The sequence below is a fragment of the Cervus canadensis genome, chromosome 4, assembly GCF_019320065.1.
Source record: "Cervus canadensis isolate Bull #8, Minnesota chromosome 4, ASM1932006v1, whole genome shotgun sequence".
NCBI classification, from domain to species: domain Eukaryota; kingdom Metazoa; phylum Chordata; class Mammalia; order Artiodactyla; family Cervidae; genus Cervus; species Cervus canadensis.
Genome location: NC_057389.1, coordinates 91,884,038 through 91,900,950, shown reverse-complemented (window position 1 = coordinate 91,900,950; position 16,913 = coordinate 91,884,038). Strand labels below are relative to the sequence as shown.

Sequence of the window (16,913 nt, the reverse complement as noted above, 5' to 3'; positions counted from 1 at the left end):
TTCTCCAGATCCCATTTTTGGATCCTCCCCCTTCCACCGGACTCCCGGGCAGCCCCTTTTTAGCTCCCCTCCCAGTCCTCCCAGTGAGTGGTCGCCAGGTGATAAATCGGACAGTTCACGGAAAATCCACAGTTATCTCTGAATCTTACTCCTCCGTGGCTAGAGACATCTCTGAGGACATCTTGGGAAAGGGTGGTCTGCCAGCTTCATCTTGGACTACTCGGCTCAATCTTTCTGATTTTCAGGAACACCGCAGAAGTATGACCCCGCCTTCAGAGGACCCATTTACAACAGGTAAGGGGTCTGGGTTCCTGGGAGGGGAGGGGTGTCAGCTAACATTGTTTCCGCCCCTGTTTCTTTACACCCACACCCACGTCTGTTCTCCAACAAACTGGTGATAAGTACTTGCAACTTAGAGATAAAAGAGTGGTAAAAGAATGATAAAGGAATTTTCTTCACCTATAGAGAGTCTTTACAAATGCATTTTTTTCAATTCAGGCAAAAGACTGGAACAGACCATTTAATAGAACCAGAAACACCATAGACAGTGGAGTTATGGAGAAATGCTCAAACTCACTGGAAAGTAAAGGAATGTAATGTAAAACAGGAACCAAATAGAGTCCCCCCCCTCACAGGTTAGCAGAGGTTAAAAATAGACACACTAGGGTATGCACAAGTAGGAATATAATATTGTACACATGAAAATTACATAATGTTTTAAAGCAATGTTACTTCAATTAAAAAAAAAAGATTGACACATATTCTGCTCTGAAACTAATTGATACAGTCTTTTTTGGAGGGAATTAGGAAATATGACATTTAAAAAAAATGTACAGCTCTTCATTCCAGAAATTAAAATGATGTGAAAAAATTTCTCTCCGTAAACCTTGCCTATGCTATGCTGTGCTTAGTCGCTCAGTCGTGTCGGACTCTTTTCCACCCCATGGACTGTAGCCCGCCCGGCTCCTCTATCCATGGGGATTCTCCAGGCGGGAAGACTGGAGTGGGTTGCCATGCCCTCCTCCAGGGGATCTTTAGAACCCAGGGATCAAACCCAGGTCTTCCGAATTGCAGGCAGATTCTTTACCAGCTGAGCTACCAGGGAAGCCCAAACCTTACCTGTGTGTGTTAGTTGCTCAGTAGTGTCCGACTTTTTGCGACCCCTTGGACTGGGTCTCACCAGGCTCTTCTGTCCATGGGATTCTCCAGGTAAGAATCCTGGAGTGAGTTGCCATTTCCTTCTCCACAAACCTTGTCTAGATGGGCAAAAACCAGCAATCTGAGTTGCATCTCTGGGAACTAGTTAGATACATTACAGTGCATCCTTAGGTTATTTTATTATATAGCTGCTAAAATGTACAAGAGCCTTTCTGAGTCCTCACATGGATCCCTCTCAATATGATAGTGAAAAAAGCAAGACACAAACTGTGGGTGTATCATAATCATATCTGGGTTAAGCAAAAAAACTTTTTTTGGAAAACATTCGTACCAGTAAATAAAAAACTCACAAGAAATCATTAACAGAGGTTTCTCATGGAGAGGAGGATTATGTGGGAGGTAGTTCTTAATTAACTACATCCCTGTATGGTTTACATTTTATCATGTTCATATTTAATCTTATGATATTAAAAAATAGTTTAAGGTCTACTCTCAACAATTTTCATAATTTATCATGCGACATTATATTTACCATGTTGTACATTATATCACTAGTAGTTATTTATCTTACAAATGGAAGCTTGTACCTTTTGAATGCCTTCATCCAATGCCCCCTTCCACTTCCCAAACCCTACTTCTGGTAACCACATGTCTGATCTCTCTTTCTATGCATTAGTTTCTTTATTTTTGAAGTATAACTGACCTACATCACTTAATTAATTCTGGGTGCATAACATAGTGATTCAGTATTTCTGTAATTGCAAACTGATCACCACAAAATAGCTTAAACTTTAAAAAACATTAATCCATAATGCTGGTAAGGATGTAGCAAAATGGACACTTAATCAAAAGAGAGCTAAACAATGATGCAACCTGCTTTGAGGATAGTGTAGCATTAGGTATTAAAATTATTTTTTATTTTTTGTTTTTTAAAATTGAGTTATAATTAATAGATAATATTATATTAATTTCAGGTGAACAATGTAGTAATTTGATATTTTTATATGTTATGAAATGATCACTGCAATAAGACCAGTTACTATCCATTACCATACAGTGTTGTTAGAATGTTTTTTACTTCATTCCCTATGTGTATTACATTCCCATGACATTTATTTTGTAGTTGGAAGTTTGTACCTTTTCAGAAGTTTGTAACTTTTAATCCCCTTTACCTGTTTTGTCCATTTCCCCCACCCACCTCCACTCTCGAAAACCGCCGGTTTGTGCTCTGCATCTGTGAGTCTGTTTCTGTTTTGTTTTGTTTCTTCATTTGTTTTGTTTTGTAGATTTTACATATAAGTGAAAGCATACATTATTTGTTTTTCTCTGTCTGACTTATTTCACTTAGCAGAATATCCTCCAGGTCTGTTGCATGTTGTGCAAGTGGCAAGATTTCATTCTTTATGGAGGGCTGAGTAATATTCCAGGGCTACCAGATGGCTCAGCAGTAAAGAATGCACCTACAAAAATAACAGATATTAAAAAAAAGATAAGATTTTAAAGAAGAGAGAAAGTATCCACCTACAATGTAGGAGATGTGGGTTCAATCCCTGGGTTGGGAAGATCCCCTACAGAAGGGAATGGCAAGCCTCTCCAGTATTCTTGCCTGGAAAATTCCATGGGCAGAGGAGCCTGGCGGGCTACAATCCATAGGGTCTCCAAGTGTTAGACACAACTGAGCGACTGAATGAGCACACACACAGACATGCACACATGAGTAATAATCCATTGTATACGTATATGCCACATCTTTATCCACTCAGCTACAGATGGGCACTTAGGTTGCTTCCATATCTTGGCTATTGTCAATAGTGCTGCAATGAAAGGTGTTAATAGTTAAAATTCACAGCATTGGTACCACTCAGGAACATGTGTCCCAATAACACATGGATGTGGTACATTTACAAGGCAGGACAGGGCTTCCCAGGTGGCTCAGAGGTAAAGAATCCAGCTGCCAATGCAGGAGACTCGGGTTCAGTCCCTGGGTTGGGCAGATCCCCTGGAGGAAGAAACAGCAAACTATACCAGTATTTTTGCCTGAAAAATCCCATGGACAGAGGAGCCTGGCAGGCTACAGTCCGCAGGGTCCCAAGGGGTCGGACACGACTGATGCCTGAGCATGGACGCGGGCACAAGGCAGGCTGGGTCCATGATATCCAGGGCACCAGTACTCCCACGCTGATCGGTCTCTTCCTCCACAGAGGCTGCACAGATATCATTTGCTGTGTCTTCCTCTTCCTGGCTATTGTGGGTTATGTAGCTGTGGGCATCATAGGTAAGTGAAGGAGGCGATGGGATGGCGGTTCCCGGGTGGGCGGGCAGGCCACAGCCTCTGGGGCAGAAGTGCAGCTGGTGGTGGAGCCCCTTCACCTCAACATTCCTGGATCCCTCCACAGCTTGGACCCATGGAGACCCTCGAAAGGTGATCTACCCCACTGACAGCCGAGGCCAATTCTGCGGGCAGAAGGGCACGAAAAATGAGTGAGTGTGGCTCCTTGGGGGCCTACTGGGTCTGGAGAGAGCTTCCTCAGTACTGGGGAGAAGGTTCTAGGCTTCCCTCACCTCCATCCGTCCACCAGTCCAGTCAACAAGTATTTATAAAACTCCCGCCATCCCCAACCTCTGTTCTAGGCCTCGGGGACAGGGCTCTAATTGAGACATTCAAAGTCTTATCCTCTGGTGGCCCATATATTAGGGGGCAGACAGAAGAGACAGTCCTGGATCTGATGTCAGGTGAGGTAAATGGGCAGGTTCAAAATGAGCTGTGCCATTCCCTGGCTGTGTGACCTATGGCAAGTGTCTCAACCTCTCTGGGCCTCATCTCTGAAATGGGGATCCTGACAGTCCCACTCTCATGGGACTCTTCTGATGGTTAGATGAGCCAGTACATGTCCAGTGCTTATACAGCACCTGGCATGAAGTTATTATGGTTGTTGTTTCTATTTTCATTAAGATATTCTATATAGGCTGATGGAGAAGTCTTGACAGTTTCCGTCTCCCTTCCCCAACCCCAGGAACAAACCCTTCCTGTTTTATTTCAACATTGTGAAGTGTGCTAGCCCCCTGGTCCTGCTGGAATTCCAGTGTCCCACCCCCCAGGTAACTTCTCCCCTCCCCTCCTGTTTCCTGTCCCCCACTTACATCAATCAGGTCCTTTTTTCCTCCTCTAGTAGTAGCTTCTCTCCCAGCCCTTTTTCTCTTCTTGATGAATAAGGGGGAGGAGGGTGGGACCTCTGTCCTAAGAGGGCATCAGGTGTCTGTTCTGACCCCACCCAACCCCTGCCTCCTGTCCTTCCCAAGATTTGTGTGGAGAAATGTCCCAGCCGTTACCTCACCTACCTGAATGCTCATGCGTCTGAGGACTTTGAGTACTACAAGCAGTACTGTTTACCTGGCTTCCAGAAAAACAAGGTGAGTGGATAACTGCCCTGGGAGCCTGGGCAAGGATCCTGGCCTGCAGGATCGACCGCTTGCTCTCTCCTGGCAGGGTGTGGCTGAAGTCCTTCGAGATGGAGACTGCCCCGCTGTCCTCATTCCCAGCAAACCCTGTGAGTCTGGGGTCCCTTGAGCTCCGGAGGGGCCTGAGGAGGTTTCAGGGGTCCACCTGACTGATCCCATCTCCAACTCTGTATAGTTGCCCAGCGATGTTTCCCTGCTGTCCACGCCCACAAGGGGGTCCTCATGGTGGGCAACGAGACGACCTACGAGGATGGGCTTGGCTCTCGGAAAAATGTCACGGAGCTGGTGGAAGGCGCCAAGTGAGGACCTCAACCCACCACGCCAGCACTGTGCTTTCCTGGGGTGGGGTGGGGGTGGGGTAGGGAACAGGGCATCCCCTGGGGCTGGCCCAATCATGGATTGGGGTCCTACCTAAGCCTTGTCTGCCCTCCCCCAGGAAGGCCAATGGAGTCCTGGAGGCCCGGCAGCTGGCCATGAGGATATTTGAAGATTACACAGTCTCCTGGTACTGGATTGTCATGTAAGTTGAGAGGGAAGGTAGGCTACCCTGTCTGAGACTGGTGAGGGGATCAGGATCCACTATGTCCCCGTTTTCTCCCGCAGAGGCCTGATTATCGCCATGGTGTTGAGCCTCCTGTTCATCATCCTGCTCCGATTCTTGGCTGGCATTATGGTCTGGGTGATGATCGTCATGGTGATCCTGGTCCTAGGCTACGGTAAGTCACTCCTTCCCTGTGTCCTCCCCTCCCCACTGTCTGCAAAGTGCCTGTGCCCTTGGAGCTCTCATTGACCCATCAAAAATCTTCTCTTGGGACTTCCCTGGTGGTCCAGTGGTTAAGACCTTATGCATCCAATGCAGGGGGCGTGGGTTCAATCCCTGGTTGGGGAACTAAGATCCCACATGCAGTGCTCAGTTGCTTCTGTTGTGTCCAGCTCTTTGTGACCCTATGGACCATAGCCCACCAGGCTCCTCTGTCCATGGGATTCTCCAAGCAAGAATACTAGAGTGGGTTGCCGGGCCCTCCTTCAAGGGATCTTCCCGACCCAGGGATCGAACCCGCATCTCTTATGTCTCCTGCATTGGCAGGCAGGTTCTTTACCACTAGTGCTACTTGGGAAGCCCAAGATTCCACATATCCCACAGCCAAAAAAAAAAAGAGAATCTTCTCCTGAGGAAATTCCCTGGTGGTCCAGTGGCTAGGACTTGATGCTTTCACTGCTGAGCCCTGGGTTCAATCCCTGATCAGAGAACTAAGATTCTGAAGGCTGCAAGGCGTGACTGGAAAAAAAAAAAAATTCTCCTGAGCCATCAGACATTCTCTATGTCTTTCATTGGGAATATTTGTAAAGATGTTCATCTCGACATTGTTTATGAGAGCAGACACTTGGAAACAACCTCCGTGCTCATTTATGTCTGATGGATTAGATCATAATGTTCCCAAACAGGGCTGGATCTGTATTTTGTTGACAGCAAAGTCATCGTCAAGTAGACCATCTAGCACAGTGGTTAAGGCCACATGCTCTGGCACCAGAAAGCCCAGGGTCTGAATTCAGCCTCTTCCAGTTCCTTGCTCTATGACCTTGGGCAAGTGACTCAACCTCCCCATGCCTCAATGTCCTCCTCCATAAAATGGGGATAATTCGTATTTACCGGTTCAGAGATTTGCTGAGAAGAAGATAGGGTGTGAATGAGATGGGGAAGGGCCCTGTGACTCTGTGACCTGTGGAACTCAGAACACAGTGCTTCATGTTCTGTTTATTCATTTAAACTTTGCCGGATATGCAACCTAAACTGGGGACACAGATATTAAAATGTTCTTTTTTTTTTTTAAATTTTGGCTGCACCGCGCAGCATGCAAGATCTTAGTTCCCCAACCAGAGATCAAACCCATGCCCCCTGAAGTGGAAGCTCAAAGTCTTAACCACTGGGCTGCCAGGGAATTTCCAAAATATCCATGTTAATGAATGGTTTCTAGCTGGGTGCTGGCAGTTTAGGTGGCTAGCTTTTTGTTTTTTAAATAGTTATTTTTATTTCCTTTGTTACTTGGTGACTCCACGGTAAAGAATCCACCTGCAATGCAGGAGACCTGAATTCCATCCCTGGGTTGGGAAGATTCCCCTGGAGAAGGAAATGGCTACCCATTCCAGCATTCTTGTCTGCGAAATCCCATGGACGGAGGAGCCTGGTGGTTGCAAGAGTTGAACACAACTTAGTGACTAAATCACCACCATTACCATTTTGTTACTACCCTTGGCTGTGTTGGGTCTTAGTTGTGGCACAAGGGATGTTTTAGTTGTGGCATGTGGGATCTAGTTTTCCTGACCAGGAACTGAACTTGATCCCCCTGTACTCGGAGCTTGGAATCTTAACCATTGGACCACCAGGGAAATCCCTGGTGACGAGCTTTTTGTACGTTATCTGTACTTTATAATTTTCTTCTACAGAGAGCTAAAGAGAATGCTGAAAATCCCTAATGCTACCCCACTGGATGTTAGCACCCATGTCCTCCCTCCCCACCCATGAATCATCATTACAGGGTGACACAGGGGTCAGGCTGGGGAAGGAAATGGCAACCTACTCCAGTATTCTTGCCTGGAGAATCCCATGGATAGAGGAACCTCAGGGGCTCCAGTCCCTAGGGTCTCAAAGAACTGAAGCAACTGAGCATGCAGAGGGGTCAGGAGAGCTGCAGGTCACACAGCACCCTGATACCTGCTCGCTCATTCATTCATCCATCTTGTATTGAATGACTACGTCCTGGGCAGTCTTCTATGTCCTGGGCTTACAGCAATGAATACACCAGGACAAATCTTACTCTTGTGGAGCTTATATTCCAGGGGCGTATGGGCAAGACGGACAAGAAACAAACTAGATAACCTCTGAGATGTCAAAACAGTGAAGGTGGATAAGAATTTGGAGTGTAAGAGGGTATTATTCTAAAGAGGGGAAGGGATCCTAGAAGGTCGCACGAGAAGGTGACTTTAGAGCAGAGACTAGAGGATGTAAGGGATCCAGTTGGGGAGAGACTGAACCAGGCAGCAGTAACAGTCAGTGCAAAGGCCCTGAGGCAACAGCAGCCCCCTCTCAGCCTTGGTTTTTGTTTTCTGTTAAATGGGCATGATTGTACCTGCTTTGCGGCATTGGGGGAGCGGTGGTTGGGCTGAGGTCAGTGGTAGCACAGTGGTTCCCCCGTGCAGGAATACTGCATTGCTACATGGAATATGCTCGGCTGCGTGGTGAGGCTGGCTCTGACATCTCCCTGGTGGACCTTGGCTTCCAGACGGACTTCCGTGTGTACCTGCACTTGCGGCAGACCTGGGTGGCCTTCAGTGAGTCCCAGCTCCCCACTCGATGAGGCCTGGGTGGGAGTGGGAAGCCCAGGCAGGTGGCAGACTTGAATTCACCCTCTGCCCCCTGCAGTGATCATTCTGAGCATCATCGAGGTTATCATCATCTTGCTACTCATCTTTCTACGGAAGAGAATTCTCATCGCCATCGCGCTCATCAAAGAAGCCAGCAGGTGGGTGCTGGGGTGCCAGAGGGTCAGGCTGGGGCAGTTGCAGGGGCTGCTCGGGCTTTGATGTCTGTGTCTCTGCTCCTTCCAGGGCTGTGGGATACGTGATGTGCTCCTTGCTGTACCCACTGGTCACCTTCTTCCTGCTGTGCCTTTGCATCGCCTACTGGGCTAGCACTGCTATGTATCCACCGGCAGACCCTGGTCTCTGGCCCCGGGGATGGCTCAAAGTGCCCAACTTGCCTGGAGGTGACCCGCAGCCTGGGGGCAAGGCCAGAACCTGGTGTGGGAATGGATTCTTTTTCCATGTGCCCCTGTGGTCCCTAAACCCTGAACTTAGGTTCCTTAACAAGCTTCTAGCTTCCTGTCCACTTCCAACGAAGCTGTCTATAAGATCTTCAATGACACCAGCTGCCCAGTTGCTGGGAAAACCTGCAACCCTGAGGTGAGTGTCCCCAAATAGAGGGGTGTGGCTGTTTCTCTGATAGCCCACAGATGATCTGAAATCTCTTGTTCCCACTTGGGGACCATTGAGCAAACATTTGACGCCTGCTGTATGTCCTGTGCCAGATGCAGGGGGCATGGGGGGGAGGGTGGAGATCCAGCCTGCCCCTCACTCCCCCCTACTCCCTAAATGCTGATCCACTCAACTTCCCCCCACCCTTGACTTCGTCTCCTGCTACTACACCCCTCTCTTCACCCAGTGGTGGTCAGTTCTTGCTTCCAGAATCCTGTCCTTGGTTTTCACAAGCCCCTCACCTGCCCTCTGTGGTCTTCTTAATGATCTCTGCTGCTTGTGATCTGTCCACATGGCCACTCCATTGATCCTCATGATAGTTTCTCCTGTCTCCCTGATGTCCATTGAGACAACCATCTCTGAGCCTGCTTTTAGAACCCCTTTTGCAAGCCCTTCTTGTAAATTCCCAGTTTCTTGACTTAACTCAGTTCCTCATGACTCCTGTCCCACCCCATGGTCCACCTGACCTGGACCTGATGCCCAGAGCCCACTCTGAACCCCAAGGCCCTATGATATGACCAGGCTCTGCATCCCTCCCACAGACCTTCCCCTCCTCCAATGAATCCCGCCTGTGTCCTGGAGCCCACTGCCAGTTCGCCTTCTATGGTGGTGAATCGACCTACCACCGGGCCCTGCTGGGCCTGCAGATCTTCAACGTCTTCATGTTCTTCTGGCTGGCCAACTTCGTGCTGGCACTGGGCCAGGTCACACTAGCCGGGGCATTCGCCTCCTACTACTGGGCCATGAACAAGCCGGATGATCTGCCTGCCTTCCCGCTCTTCTCTGCCTTTGGCCGGGCGCTCAGGTGGGGACCCAGGTGGGCTGGGGGTGGGGGGTGAGATGGAGTGGAAGAAGTTTGACCCGGCTACTGACCACATCCTCGGCTCAAAGGTATCACACAGGCTCCCTGGCCTTTGGCTCCCTCATTCTGGCCATCGTGCAGGTCATCCGAGTGATGCTGGAGTACTTGGATCAGCGCTTGAAAGGTATGGCCCACAGGTGGTTGACATGATTCCCCGGGGGGGCGGGGCTAAGGGGGTAGATTGGGATTGATTCTTGGAGGGAGGTGGGGCTAAATTGCTGGGGCAGGGATTGGTTGCTGCCTGTGGGGCTTTCGTGATTCGTTCCTGTGATGAGGAATGACTGAAAGAGCCCATTGAAAGGAGTTCTTTCCATTGAAGGGGCGGGAACAAGAGGTGGAGCCAAGGAGGGCTCAAGGATTGGCTTCTGCCTGGGAGGCAGGGTCCGGGTAGCCGTGTGGGTTGTCGCTTATTCCTGTCTTAGAGGCTGGGCTGAATTCCTGTTTTGGGGGGACTGGGCTGAGAGTCACTGTTGGTTCCTACCAGCGTGCGGGGCAGGACCCCGAGGGTCCTGAATCAAGTCTCCCTCTCCTTGTCTATTCAAGAAGGGGGCTCTAAAAGTCCTGGACGCTGGCAAGTGTGTGAAAACAAGGAAGTAGGGGCTCCTACCAGGCTGGGTGGGGTTTCCTCTCACCTCTGCATCTCTCTCATCTACCAGCGGCAGAGAACAAGTTTGCCAAGTTCCTCATGAGCTGTCTCAAATGCTGCTTCTGGTGTCTGGAGAAGTTCATCAAATTCCTCAACAGAAATGCCTACATCATGGTGAGTAGGCCCGGGACCATGAACTAACCCACCAGCTGCTGCTAGCTGGAGGAGCCCTCATTCCCCGGCACGGTGGGGCTGATCCATCCCTCCCACCTCCCTCCAGATTGCCATCTACGGCACCAACTTCTGCACCTCAGCCAGAAATGCCTTCTTCCTGCTCATGAGAAACATCATCAGGTCAGGGAAAAACACCCTTCTCTGGCCACCTCCCTCCTCCCCCAGGCCCTGAGCCAGCATTCACGCCTGCTTCTTATGTCCCCTGTAGGGTGGCTGTCCTGGATAAAGTCACCGACTTCCTCTTCCTGTTGGGCAAACTTCTGATAGTCGGTAGCGTGGGTGAGTGCTGTTTGGCTGCAGAGAGACTGTCGGAGGCCCTTTGTGAGCTGCTGTCGGCCCCCCATGCCTTCTATGATAACTGTCTTCTCTGGGGTCTCCTTGGTGCGGGAGGGGGGGTGCATTTCCTTTATCCAGAACCCTCAACCATCTCCATTTCCTTCTGCTTTCCAGGGATCCTGGCTTTCTTCTTCTTCACTCACCGAATCAGGATCGTGCAGGACACAGCACCACCCCTCAATTATTACTGGGTCCCTATAGCGGTATGAACCTTCGGGGGGTGGGCAGGGGTTGGGGAGAAGGAGATGTCGGGACTCACCTGGCCTCCTCTGACTGGACAGAATGGAAGCAGAGTGGGGGAATGGTTGATTAACTCAGGCCACAAACGTTTATTAAGTCCCAGCCATGGTCCGGGGCTTCCCTGGTGACTCAGCAGTAAAGAATCCACCTGCTGCGCAGGAGTCAAAGGAGATGCAGTTTCGATACCTGGGTCAGGAAGATGCCCTGGTGGAAAGTGTTGGCCGCTCAGTCGTGCCCGACTCTGGGGTCCCATGGCCTACAGTCCACCAGGCTCCTCTGTCCATGGCATTTTCCAGGCAACAATACTGAAGTGGTTTGCCATTTCCTTCTCCAGGGGACCTTTCCAACACAGGGATCGAACTCAGGTCTCTTGCACTGCAGGCAGATTGTTTACCAACTGAGCCAGCATGGAGGCCCCACCCTGGAGGAGGGCATGGCAGCCCACTCCAGTCTTCTTGCCTGGAGAATCCCATGGACAGAGGAGTCTGGTGGGCTACAGTCCATGGGGTCACAAAAAGAGTCAGACATGACTGAAATGGCTTAGCACAACCATGTTCCAGGCATGACCTGGGAGGGCTTCCCTTCAAAGGCCTTACAGTTTAGGAGTAAACAGACATGGGACCTCCCTGGTGGCCCCGCGGAGTGGTTAAGACTCCATGCTACCAATGCAGGAGGCGTGGGTTCGATTCCTGCTCAGGGAAGTAAGATCCCACATATTCCACATGCCCATGATGATGCAAATTGGATGTATGCTTGCAAAGTTGTACGTGCCAGAAGAAGAATTACAGGGAACCAAGTTTCAGAGCTTGCATAGAGGATGTGGGCAGGTGTGGGAGTCTAGAGGGCTTCCCCATGGAAGTGATGTCATGTCTAAGATCTGAAAGAGATGCAGGCAATATTGTGGCAGAGGGGACAAACACCTGAGGCCCTGAGGCAGGTCTGTGCCAGAACAATGAGCAAATGAGTGTGGTTGGTGTGGAGGGAGTGAAGTGATGAGGAGGTGGAGATCGGGCAGGCAGACGATGGGCCGTGGTTAGGGATTTAGGTCAACGCCCTAAGAGCAGTACAGTATCTGAGTGTAGGACTTGGAGCCCAGTGACCTCGATTTTTATCTTAGTTCTTTGTTTGCTAGTTCTGAGTGACTCTGGGCAAGTTATTTAATCTGCTCACTTTAGTCAATCAGTGTTTATCAAGTACCTACCAAGGCCCTCTGAGTTTCCAGGTTGCTGGAGGATATAATGGGACAGACACAGTCTAGTAGGGGTGTGGGCATTAAAGCTGTCATGCACTAGGGACTTCCCTGGAGGTCCAGAGGTTAAGACTCTGTGCTTCCAATTTAGGGGGCATGAGTTCGATCCTTGCTCAGGAACTAAGATCCCACACCCCTTGTAGTGCGGCCAAAAAAATTAAAAAGAAAAAAGAATACTGGCAAAACCTATCATTCCCTAAAAAATGCATAAAATTGCAGCCAAAGGCCTTACGTGAGGGGCTAGCTTATCAGCAGGGAAATGGCATGCTGCTAGCTGGGAAGGGATGAGGTGGTGGGTAGAGGTTGCCCTGGGCAGAAGGGTGGAAACAGCTTGTCTGTCCTTTGCCCAGACGGTGGTCATCGGCTCCTACCTGATTGCCCATGGCTTCTTCAGTGTCTATGGCATGTGTGTGGACACACTTTTCCTCTGTTTCTGTGAGTAACCCCTCACCCCCGACCCTTGCTGGGCCCTGACTCCCTTCTCCCCTCTGGGCAGAACATCTCCCTGCGATGGGGCTACACATCTGCCCACCCGGTGCCCGCGGCCTCCCCAGAGCCTGGCTATCCCTAGGACCCCAGGCTACCCCACCTCCCACCCCCCACAGCTTCTCCCCAGCGTTCAGAGCTGCTGCACCCTCTTGTCCCTTGGTCAGGCTGCAGCTGGGACACTGTCCCTTAGGCCCTCGGCTTTAGAGTTTCTGGCTTTTTGGGGGACATCTGTGGCTGCCACTAACTCTGGTCTCTCCGTCTATTTTTTGGTTTTTTGTTTTCTCTTTTCTCTTCCTCTCCTCCATGCCTGCTGGCTTCCCTGAACCCCCCCGCCTCCCTCATCCCCTCCCTGCCTGACCACCCCGTTTTCCCCCTTGCTGGTTCCTGGGGGAGCCCAGGTGAGGACCTGGAAAGAAATGACGGCTCTCAGGAGCGACCCTACTTCATGTCGCCCGAGCTGAGAGACATCCTGTTGAAGGGGAGTGCGGAGGAGGGGAAGCGGGCGGAAGTCGAGGAGTAGAGAGGGAGGCTGGCTTGTAGATCAGGGCGGGTGCATGCGGGGCTTTCGGGCCTGGGAGTGGGGATCAGCGTGTGTGTGTCCCCCGCCCTGTTCCCACCCCGCTCCAGTCCCCCTCCCTCCAGTCCCAGCACCTCTTGCTTCTTAACCCTCTGAGGCTTCTCTGTGGCCCACCCCCTCCCCATCCACCCACCCAATCCCCCGGGGCCCCGCCCGGGGGCTCCCCTCATGCCGCCTGCCCTGGGGCCTCTCTCCGCAGTGGAGGACCTGGAGAGGAATGACGGGACGCCTGAGAGGCCTTACTTCATGTCTCTCACCCTCAAGAAGATCTTGAACAAGACGAACAAGAGGCAGGAGGAGGCCTAGAGTCCCCGCCCCCACCCTCCCTGGAAGTTTCGTGATGGGTGCTGGGCAGCTGGGTCAGAACCCCCAGCCCATCGGGCTGACCTGAAGTCCTGTCACTGCCGCCCCCTTCCTGCCCCACCCATCATCCAGTTACCACCAGGGAACCTGCAGGATTTGGGGCATCGCCTCCCTATGCCAAGGGCCAGTCGGGAGTTTTCTCGGCACCTCCCCCCTCACTACTTTGCACCCCACCAGCCGGGATGAGAGGCCAGGTGGGGCTTCTTAGTATCCGACATGTGAGGGGCCTCTGTGGGCTGCCTTGCGGTTCCTGTCCCCCTCTTATGACAGGACAGTATTTGTGTCTGCAACAGCGGTGGCTGCAACAAGGCCACTGTAACCTGCGTCTGCTCTGGCCAGGATGCCAGAACCCTTTCTCCAGGTTGAACAACTGGCTACTGGCCACTGCAGGCACTTTTTTTTTTTTTAAACCTGGACATGCATTAAAGGGTCTGTTAGCTTTTTCTCTGTCTTCACGGCTGAGATGGGGCCGCTAAAGAATGCTTTCTGATGTCCCCTCCTCAGGTGTTGCTATGTGTCCCCAAGTAGGGGTGTCTCCTGGCCAGGGAGGCAGTAGCTGGGGTGTTGATGGGGTGGAGAAGAGGGAGGTAGGTTGTGGGGGCAGGGAGGCTGGGGGTGGGCTGGTGGGGAGCAGGGAGGAGGTTGGTAATAGCGGCTTAATGGAAACTGGCTGGCTGGCTGAGTCGGGCTGAATTTCCCCTTTTCTCTGCCACTTATTGACACACCTCTCTTTGTAAGAGAGAAAAGAAACTGAATCCACTCAAGGGATGATTTCGAAGAAAGGGGGGATGGGGGGTAGATGCCTTGGGCAAATGGGCACCCCCCACCCCCAGTCTCCTCGCTTTGAGGATCCTTTTGCCAAATGTGTTGAATTCAGGGGAACTGGTGTGCCCGGTCTCCCTTTGCCATATCTCAAGGCCCCCCGATCCGGGATCTGGAGAAACCCCAGCCTGGGGTTTCTGTCTCCTGTGCCTGCCTGCCCCCTTCCCCCATTCTGTCCGCACACCCCTATGTGTAACTGCATTCCAACCACTAATAAAGTGCCTATTGTACAGCGCCTGGGCCTGGAGTGTTTGTGGGGGAGAGTGGGAGGCTGGTGGGGGGAAACCCCAGCTTCAGCCGCCCTGAGATCCTCTGAGCTGGGGCAACTCTCCAGGGGGAAGGAGGGAGGGCAGGAAGCCCGCTGTCTGCTGGCCTCTGACTGAATTCTACCATGTGGCCGTTCAGGTTTCTCCTGAACAAATACCCCTTACTAGGCTCTGACCCCCAGACGCCAGAAGGCGGCAGTGACCTGCCTAACTCCTCGGCACACTGCCCGGACACGTGCCCCCAGGCAGGCTTTGTCCTGGGCCCAGCACTTGGGCACCACCATCTAGTTTAAGTGGCTTCAGACCTGCCAAGCCGCCCCACCCTGCTTGCTGCTGCCCCCTGGTGCCAGCTGTTACTGTCACCTCTGGGCCAACTGCTCCACCTTGCTAATTTTCTCACCCCAGCGCTGCCTTTTTTGTAAATAGCTACCATTTTTGGAGTACTCCTTATCTGCACACATAGTCCCCACTCATTAAGGCAGGGAAGTTGGGCAACGTCTCTGAAGGTTGCCCAGCAGGAAAGGGGCTGAGAAGTTTGTCTCATTGCCTCAAAGCCCTCAGCTTCTATCCTGTACAGACACTCTCTAGGTTTGCTTGTTCACTTCAATCTTTTGGGTTTATTCCTTTCTTACCGCCATCTCGTTAACCCCGCCTCCAAAATAGCTCCTAAACCTGCTTGTGTGTTAACTTGCTTCAGTCATGTTTGATTGAGACCCCATGCCTGCCAGATTCCTCAGTCCATGGAATTCTCCAAGCAAGAATACTGGAGTGGATTGTCATGCCCTTCTCCAGGGGATCTTCCCAACCCAGGGATTGAACCTGAGTCTTATGTCTCCTGCATTGGCAGGCAGGTTCCTTACCACTAGTGCCACCTGGAAAGCCCAAACCACCTTACATCTCTCCATATTTTCAGTTCCCAGCCCTCATTATCAACTCATCTGCCCCCATTCCTTCAGTTTCCCCCACAGGCCCAGAAGGGCGCCTGCACACATCTGAGTTCACACCCTTTCTCTGCTCAAGAACCCTCCACGGATCCCTTTTACTGAGTGAAAGCCAAAGCAACCCACAGGGCCCTGCCGCATCTGCCCCCTTAATGCGCTCAGGCTGCCCTCATCCAGCCACCCTGGCCCCAGGGCTTACGCCAGAAACACACACCACCTGGCTCTTTTCACAGCTAGCTCCTTATCCTCCTGCTTTCAGCTTGGGGGTCGCCTCCAGGAAGTTTCCCTGCTCACTGAAAGCTGTCTTAGCAAACTTGCGGATACCAAGGAGGGAAGTGGGCTAGGATGAATTGGGAGATTGGGACTGACAGTGTTACACTTTATTCAGTTTAGTTCAGTCCAGTCCCTCTGTCGTGTTCGACTCTGCGACCCCAAGGTCTGCTACACACCGGGCTTCCTTGTCCATCACCAACTCCCAGAGCTTGCTCAAACTCATGCCCATCCAGTCGGTGATGCCATCCAACCATCTCATCCTCTGTCGTCCCTTTCTCCTGCCTTCAATCTTTCCCAGCATCAGGGTCTTTTCCAATGAGTCAGTTCTTTGCATCAGGTGGTCAAAGTATTGGAGCTTCAGTTTCAGTCCTTCCAATGAATATTCAGGATTTATTTCCTTTAGGATTGACTGGTTTGATCTTGCAGTCCAAGGGACTCTCAAGAGTCTTCTCCAACACCACAGTTCAAAAGCATCAATTCTTTGGCACTCAGCTTTCTGTATGGTCCAACTCTCACATCCATACATGACTACTGGAAAAACCATAGCTTTGACTATACAGACCTTTGTTGGCAAAGTGATGTCTCTGCTTTTTAATATGCTGTCTAGGTTGGTCATAGCTTTTCTTTCAAGGAGCAAGCATCTTTTAATTTCATGGTTGCAGTCACCATCTGCAGTGATTCTGGAGCCCAGAGAAATAAAGTCTGTCACTGTTTACATTTTTTCCCTATCTATGTGCCATGAAGTGATAGGACCGGATGCCATGATCTTAGTTTTCCGAATGCTGAGTTTAAAGCCAACTTTTTCACTCTCCCCTTTCACTTTCATCAAGAGGCTTTTTAGTTCTTCTTCACTTTCTGCCATAAGGGTGGTGTCATCTGCTTATGAGGTTATTGATATTTTTCCCAGCAATCTTGATTCCAGCTTGTGATTCATCCAGCACTGCATTTTGCATGATGTACTGTCCGTACAAGTTAAATAAGCAGGGTGACAATATACAGCCTTGACATACTCCTTTTCCAATTTGG

At 50.9% G+C, this 16,913-nt stretch overlaps 1 protein-coding gene across 4 annotated transcripts in view; it reads left to right on the top strand.

Moving 5' to 3' along the window:
* Positions 1 to 14,642, top strand: part of SLC44A2 (solute carrier family 44 member 2) — a 31,816-nt gene extending 17,174 nt beyond the window's left edge. For 2 of the 4 annotated variants that reach the window (XM_043466656.1, XM_043466655.1), the window contains exons 2-22: positions 246 to 294; positions 3,360 to 3,433; positions 3,555 to 3,639; positions 4,173 to 4,257; positions 4,459 to 4,569; positions 4,646 to 4,706; positions 4,793 to 4,916; positions 5,054 to 5,137; positions 5,221 to 5,333; positions 7,816 to 7,947; positions 8,039 to 8,138; positions 8,224 to 8,316; positions 8,493 to 8,577; positions 9,192 to 9,454; positions 9,541 to 9,635; positions 10,168 to 10,271; positions 10,378 to 10,451; positions 10,540 to 10,610; positions 10,782 to 10,870; positions 12,507 to 12,591; positions 13,422 to 14,642. In XM_043466656.1, the coding sequence (XP_043322591.1) occupies positions 246 to 294; positions 3,360 to 3,433; positions 3,555 to 3,639; positions 4,173 to 4,257; positions 4,459 to 4,569; positions 4,646 to 4,706; positions 4,793 to 4,916; positions 5,054 to 5,137; positions 5,221 to 5,333; positions 7,816 to 7,947; positions 8,039 to 8,138; positions 8,224 to 8,316; positions 8,493 to 8,577; positions 9,192 to 9,454; positions 9,541 to 9,635; positions 10,168 to 10,271; positions 10,378 to 10,451; positions 10,540 to 10,610; positions 10,782 to 10,870; positions 12,507 to 12,591; positions 13,422 to 13,528 (2,084 nt within the window). In that variant the 3' untranslated portion in view covers positions 13,529 to 14,642. Of the gene's footprint in view, positions 1 to 245; positions 295 to 3,359; positions 3,434 to 3,554; positions 3,640 to 4,172; positions 4,258 to 4,458; positions 4,570 to 4,645; positions 4,707 to 4,792; positions 4,917 to 5,053; positions 5,138 to 5,220; positions 5,334 to 7,815; positions 7,948 to 8,038; positions 8,139 to 8,223; positions 8,317 to 8,492; positions 8,578 to 9,191; positions 9,455 to 9,540; positions 9,636 to 10,167; positions 10,272 to 10,377; positions 10,452 to 10,539; positions 10,611 to 10,781; positions 10,871 to 12,506; positions 12,592 to 13,043 lie in introns of all 4 variants that reach the window. The other 2 variants (XM_043466653.1, XM_043466652.1) reach the window with 1 other exon arrangement.
* The last annotated feature ends 2,271 nt before the right edge of the window (positions 14,643 to 16,913 follow it).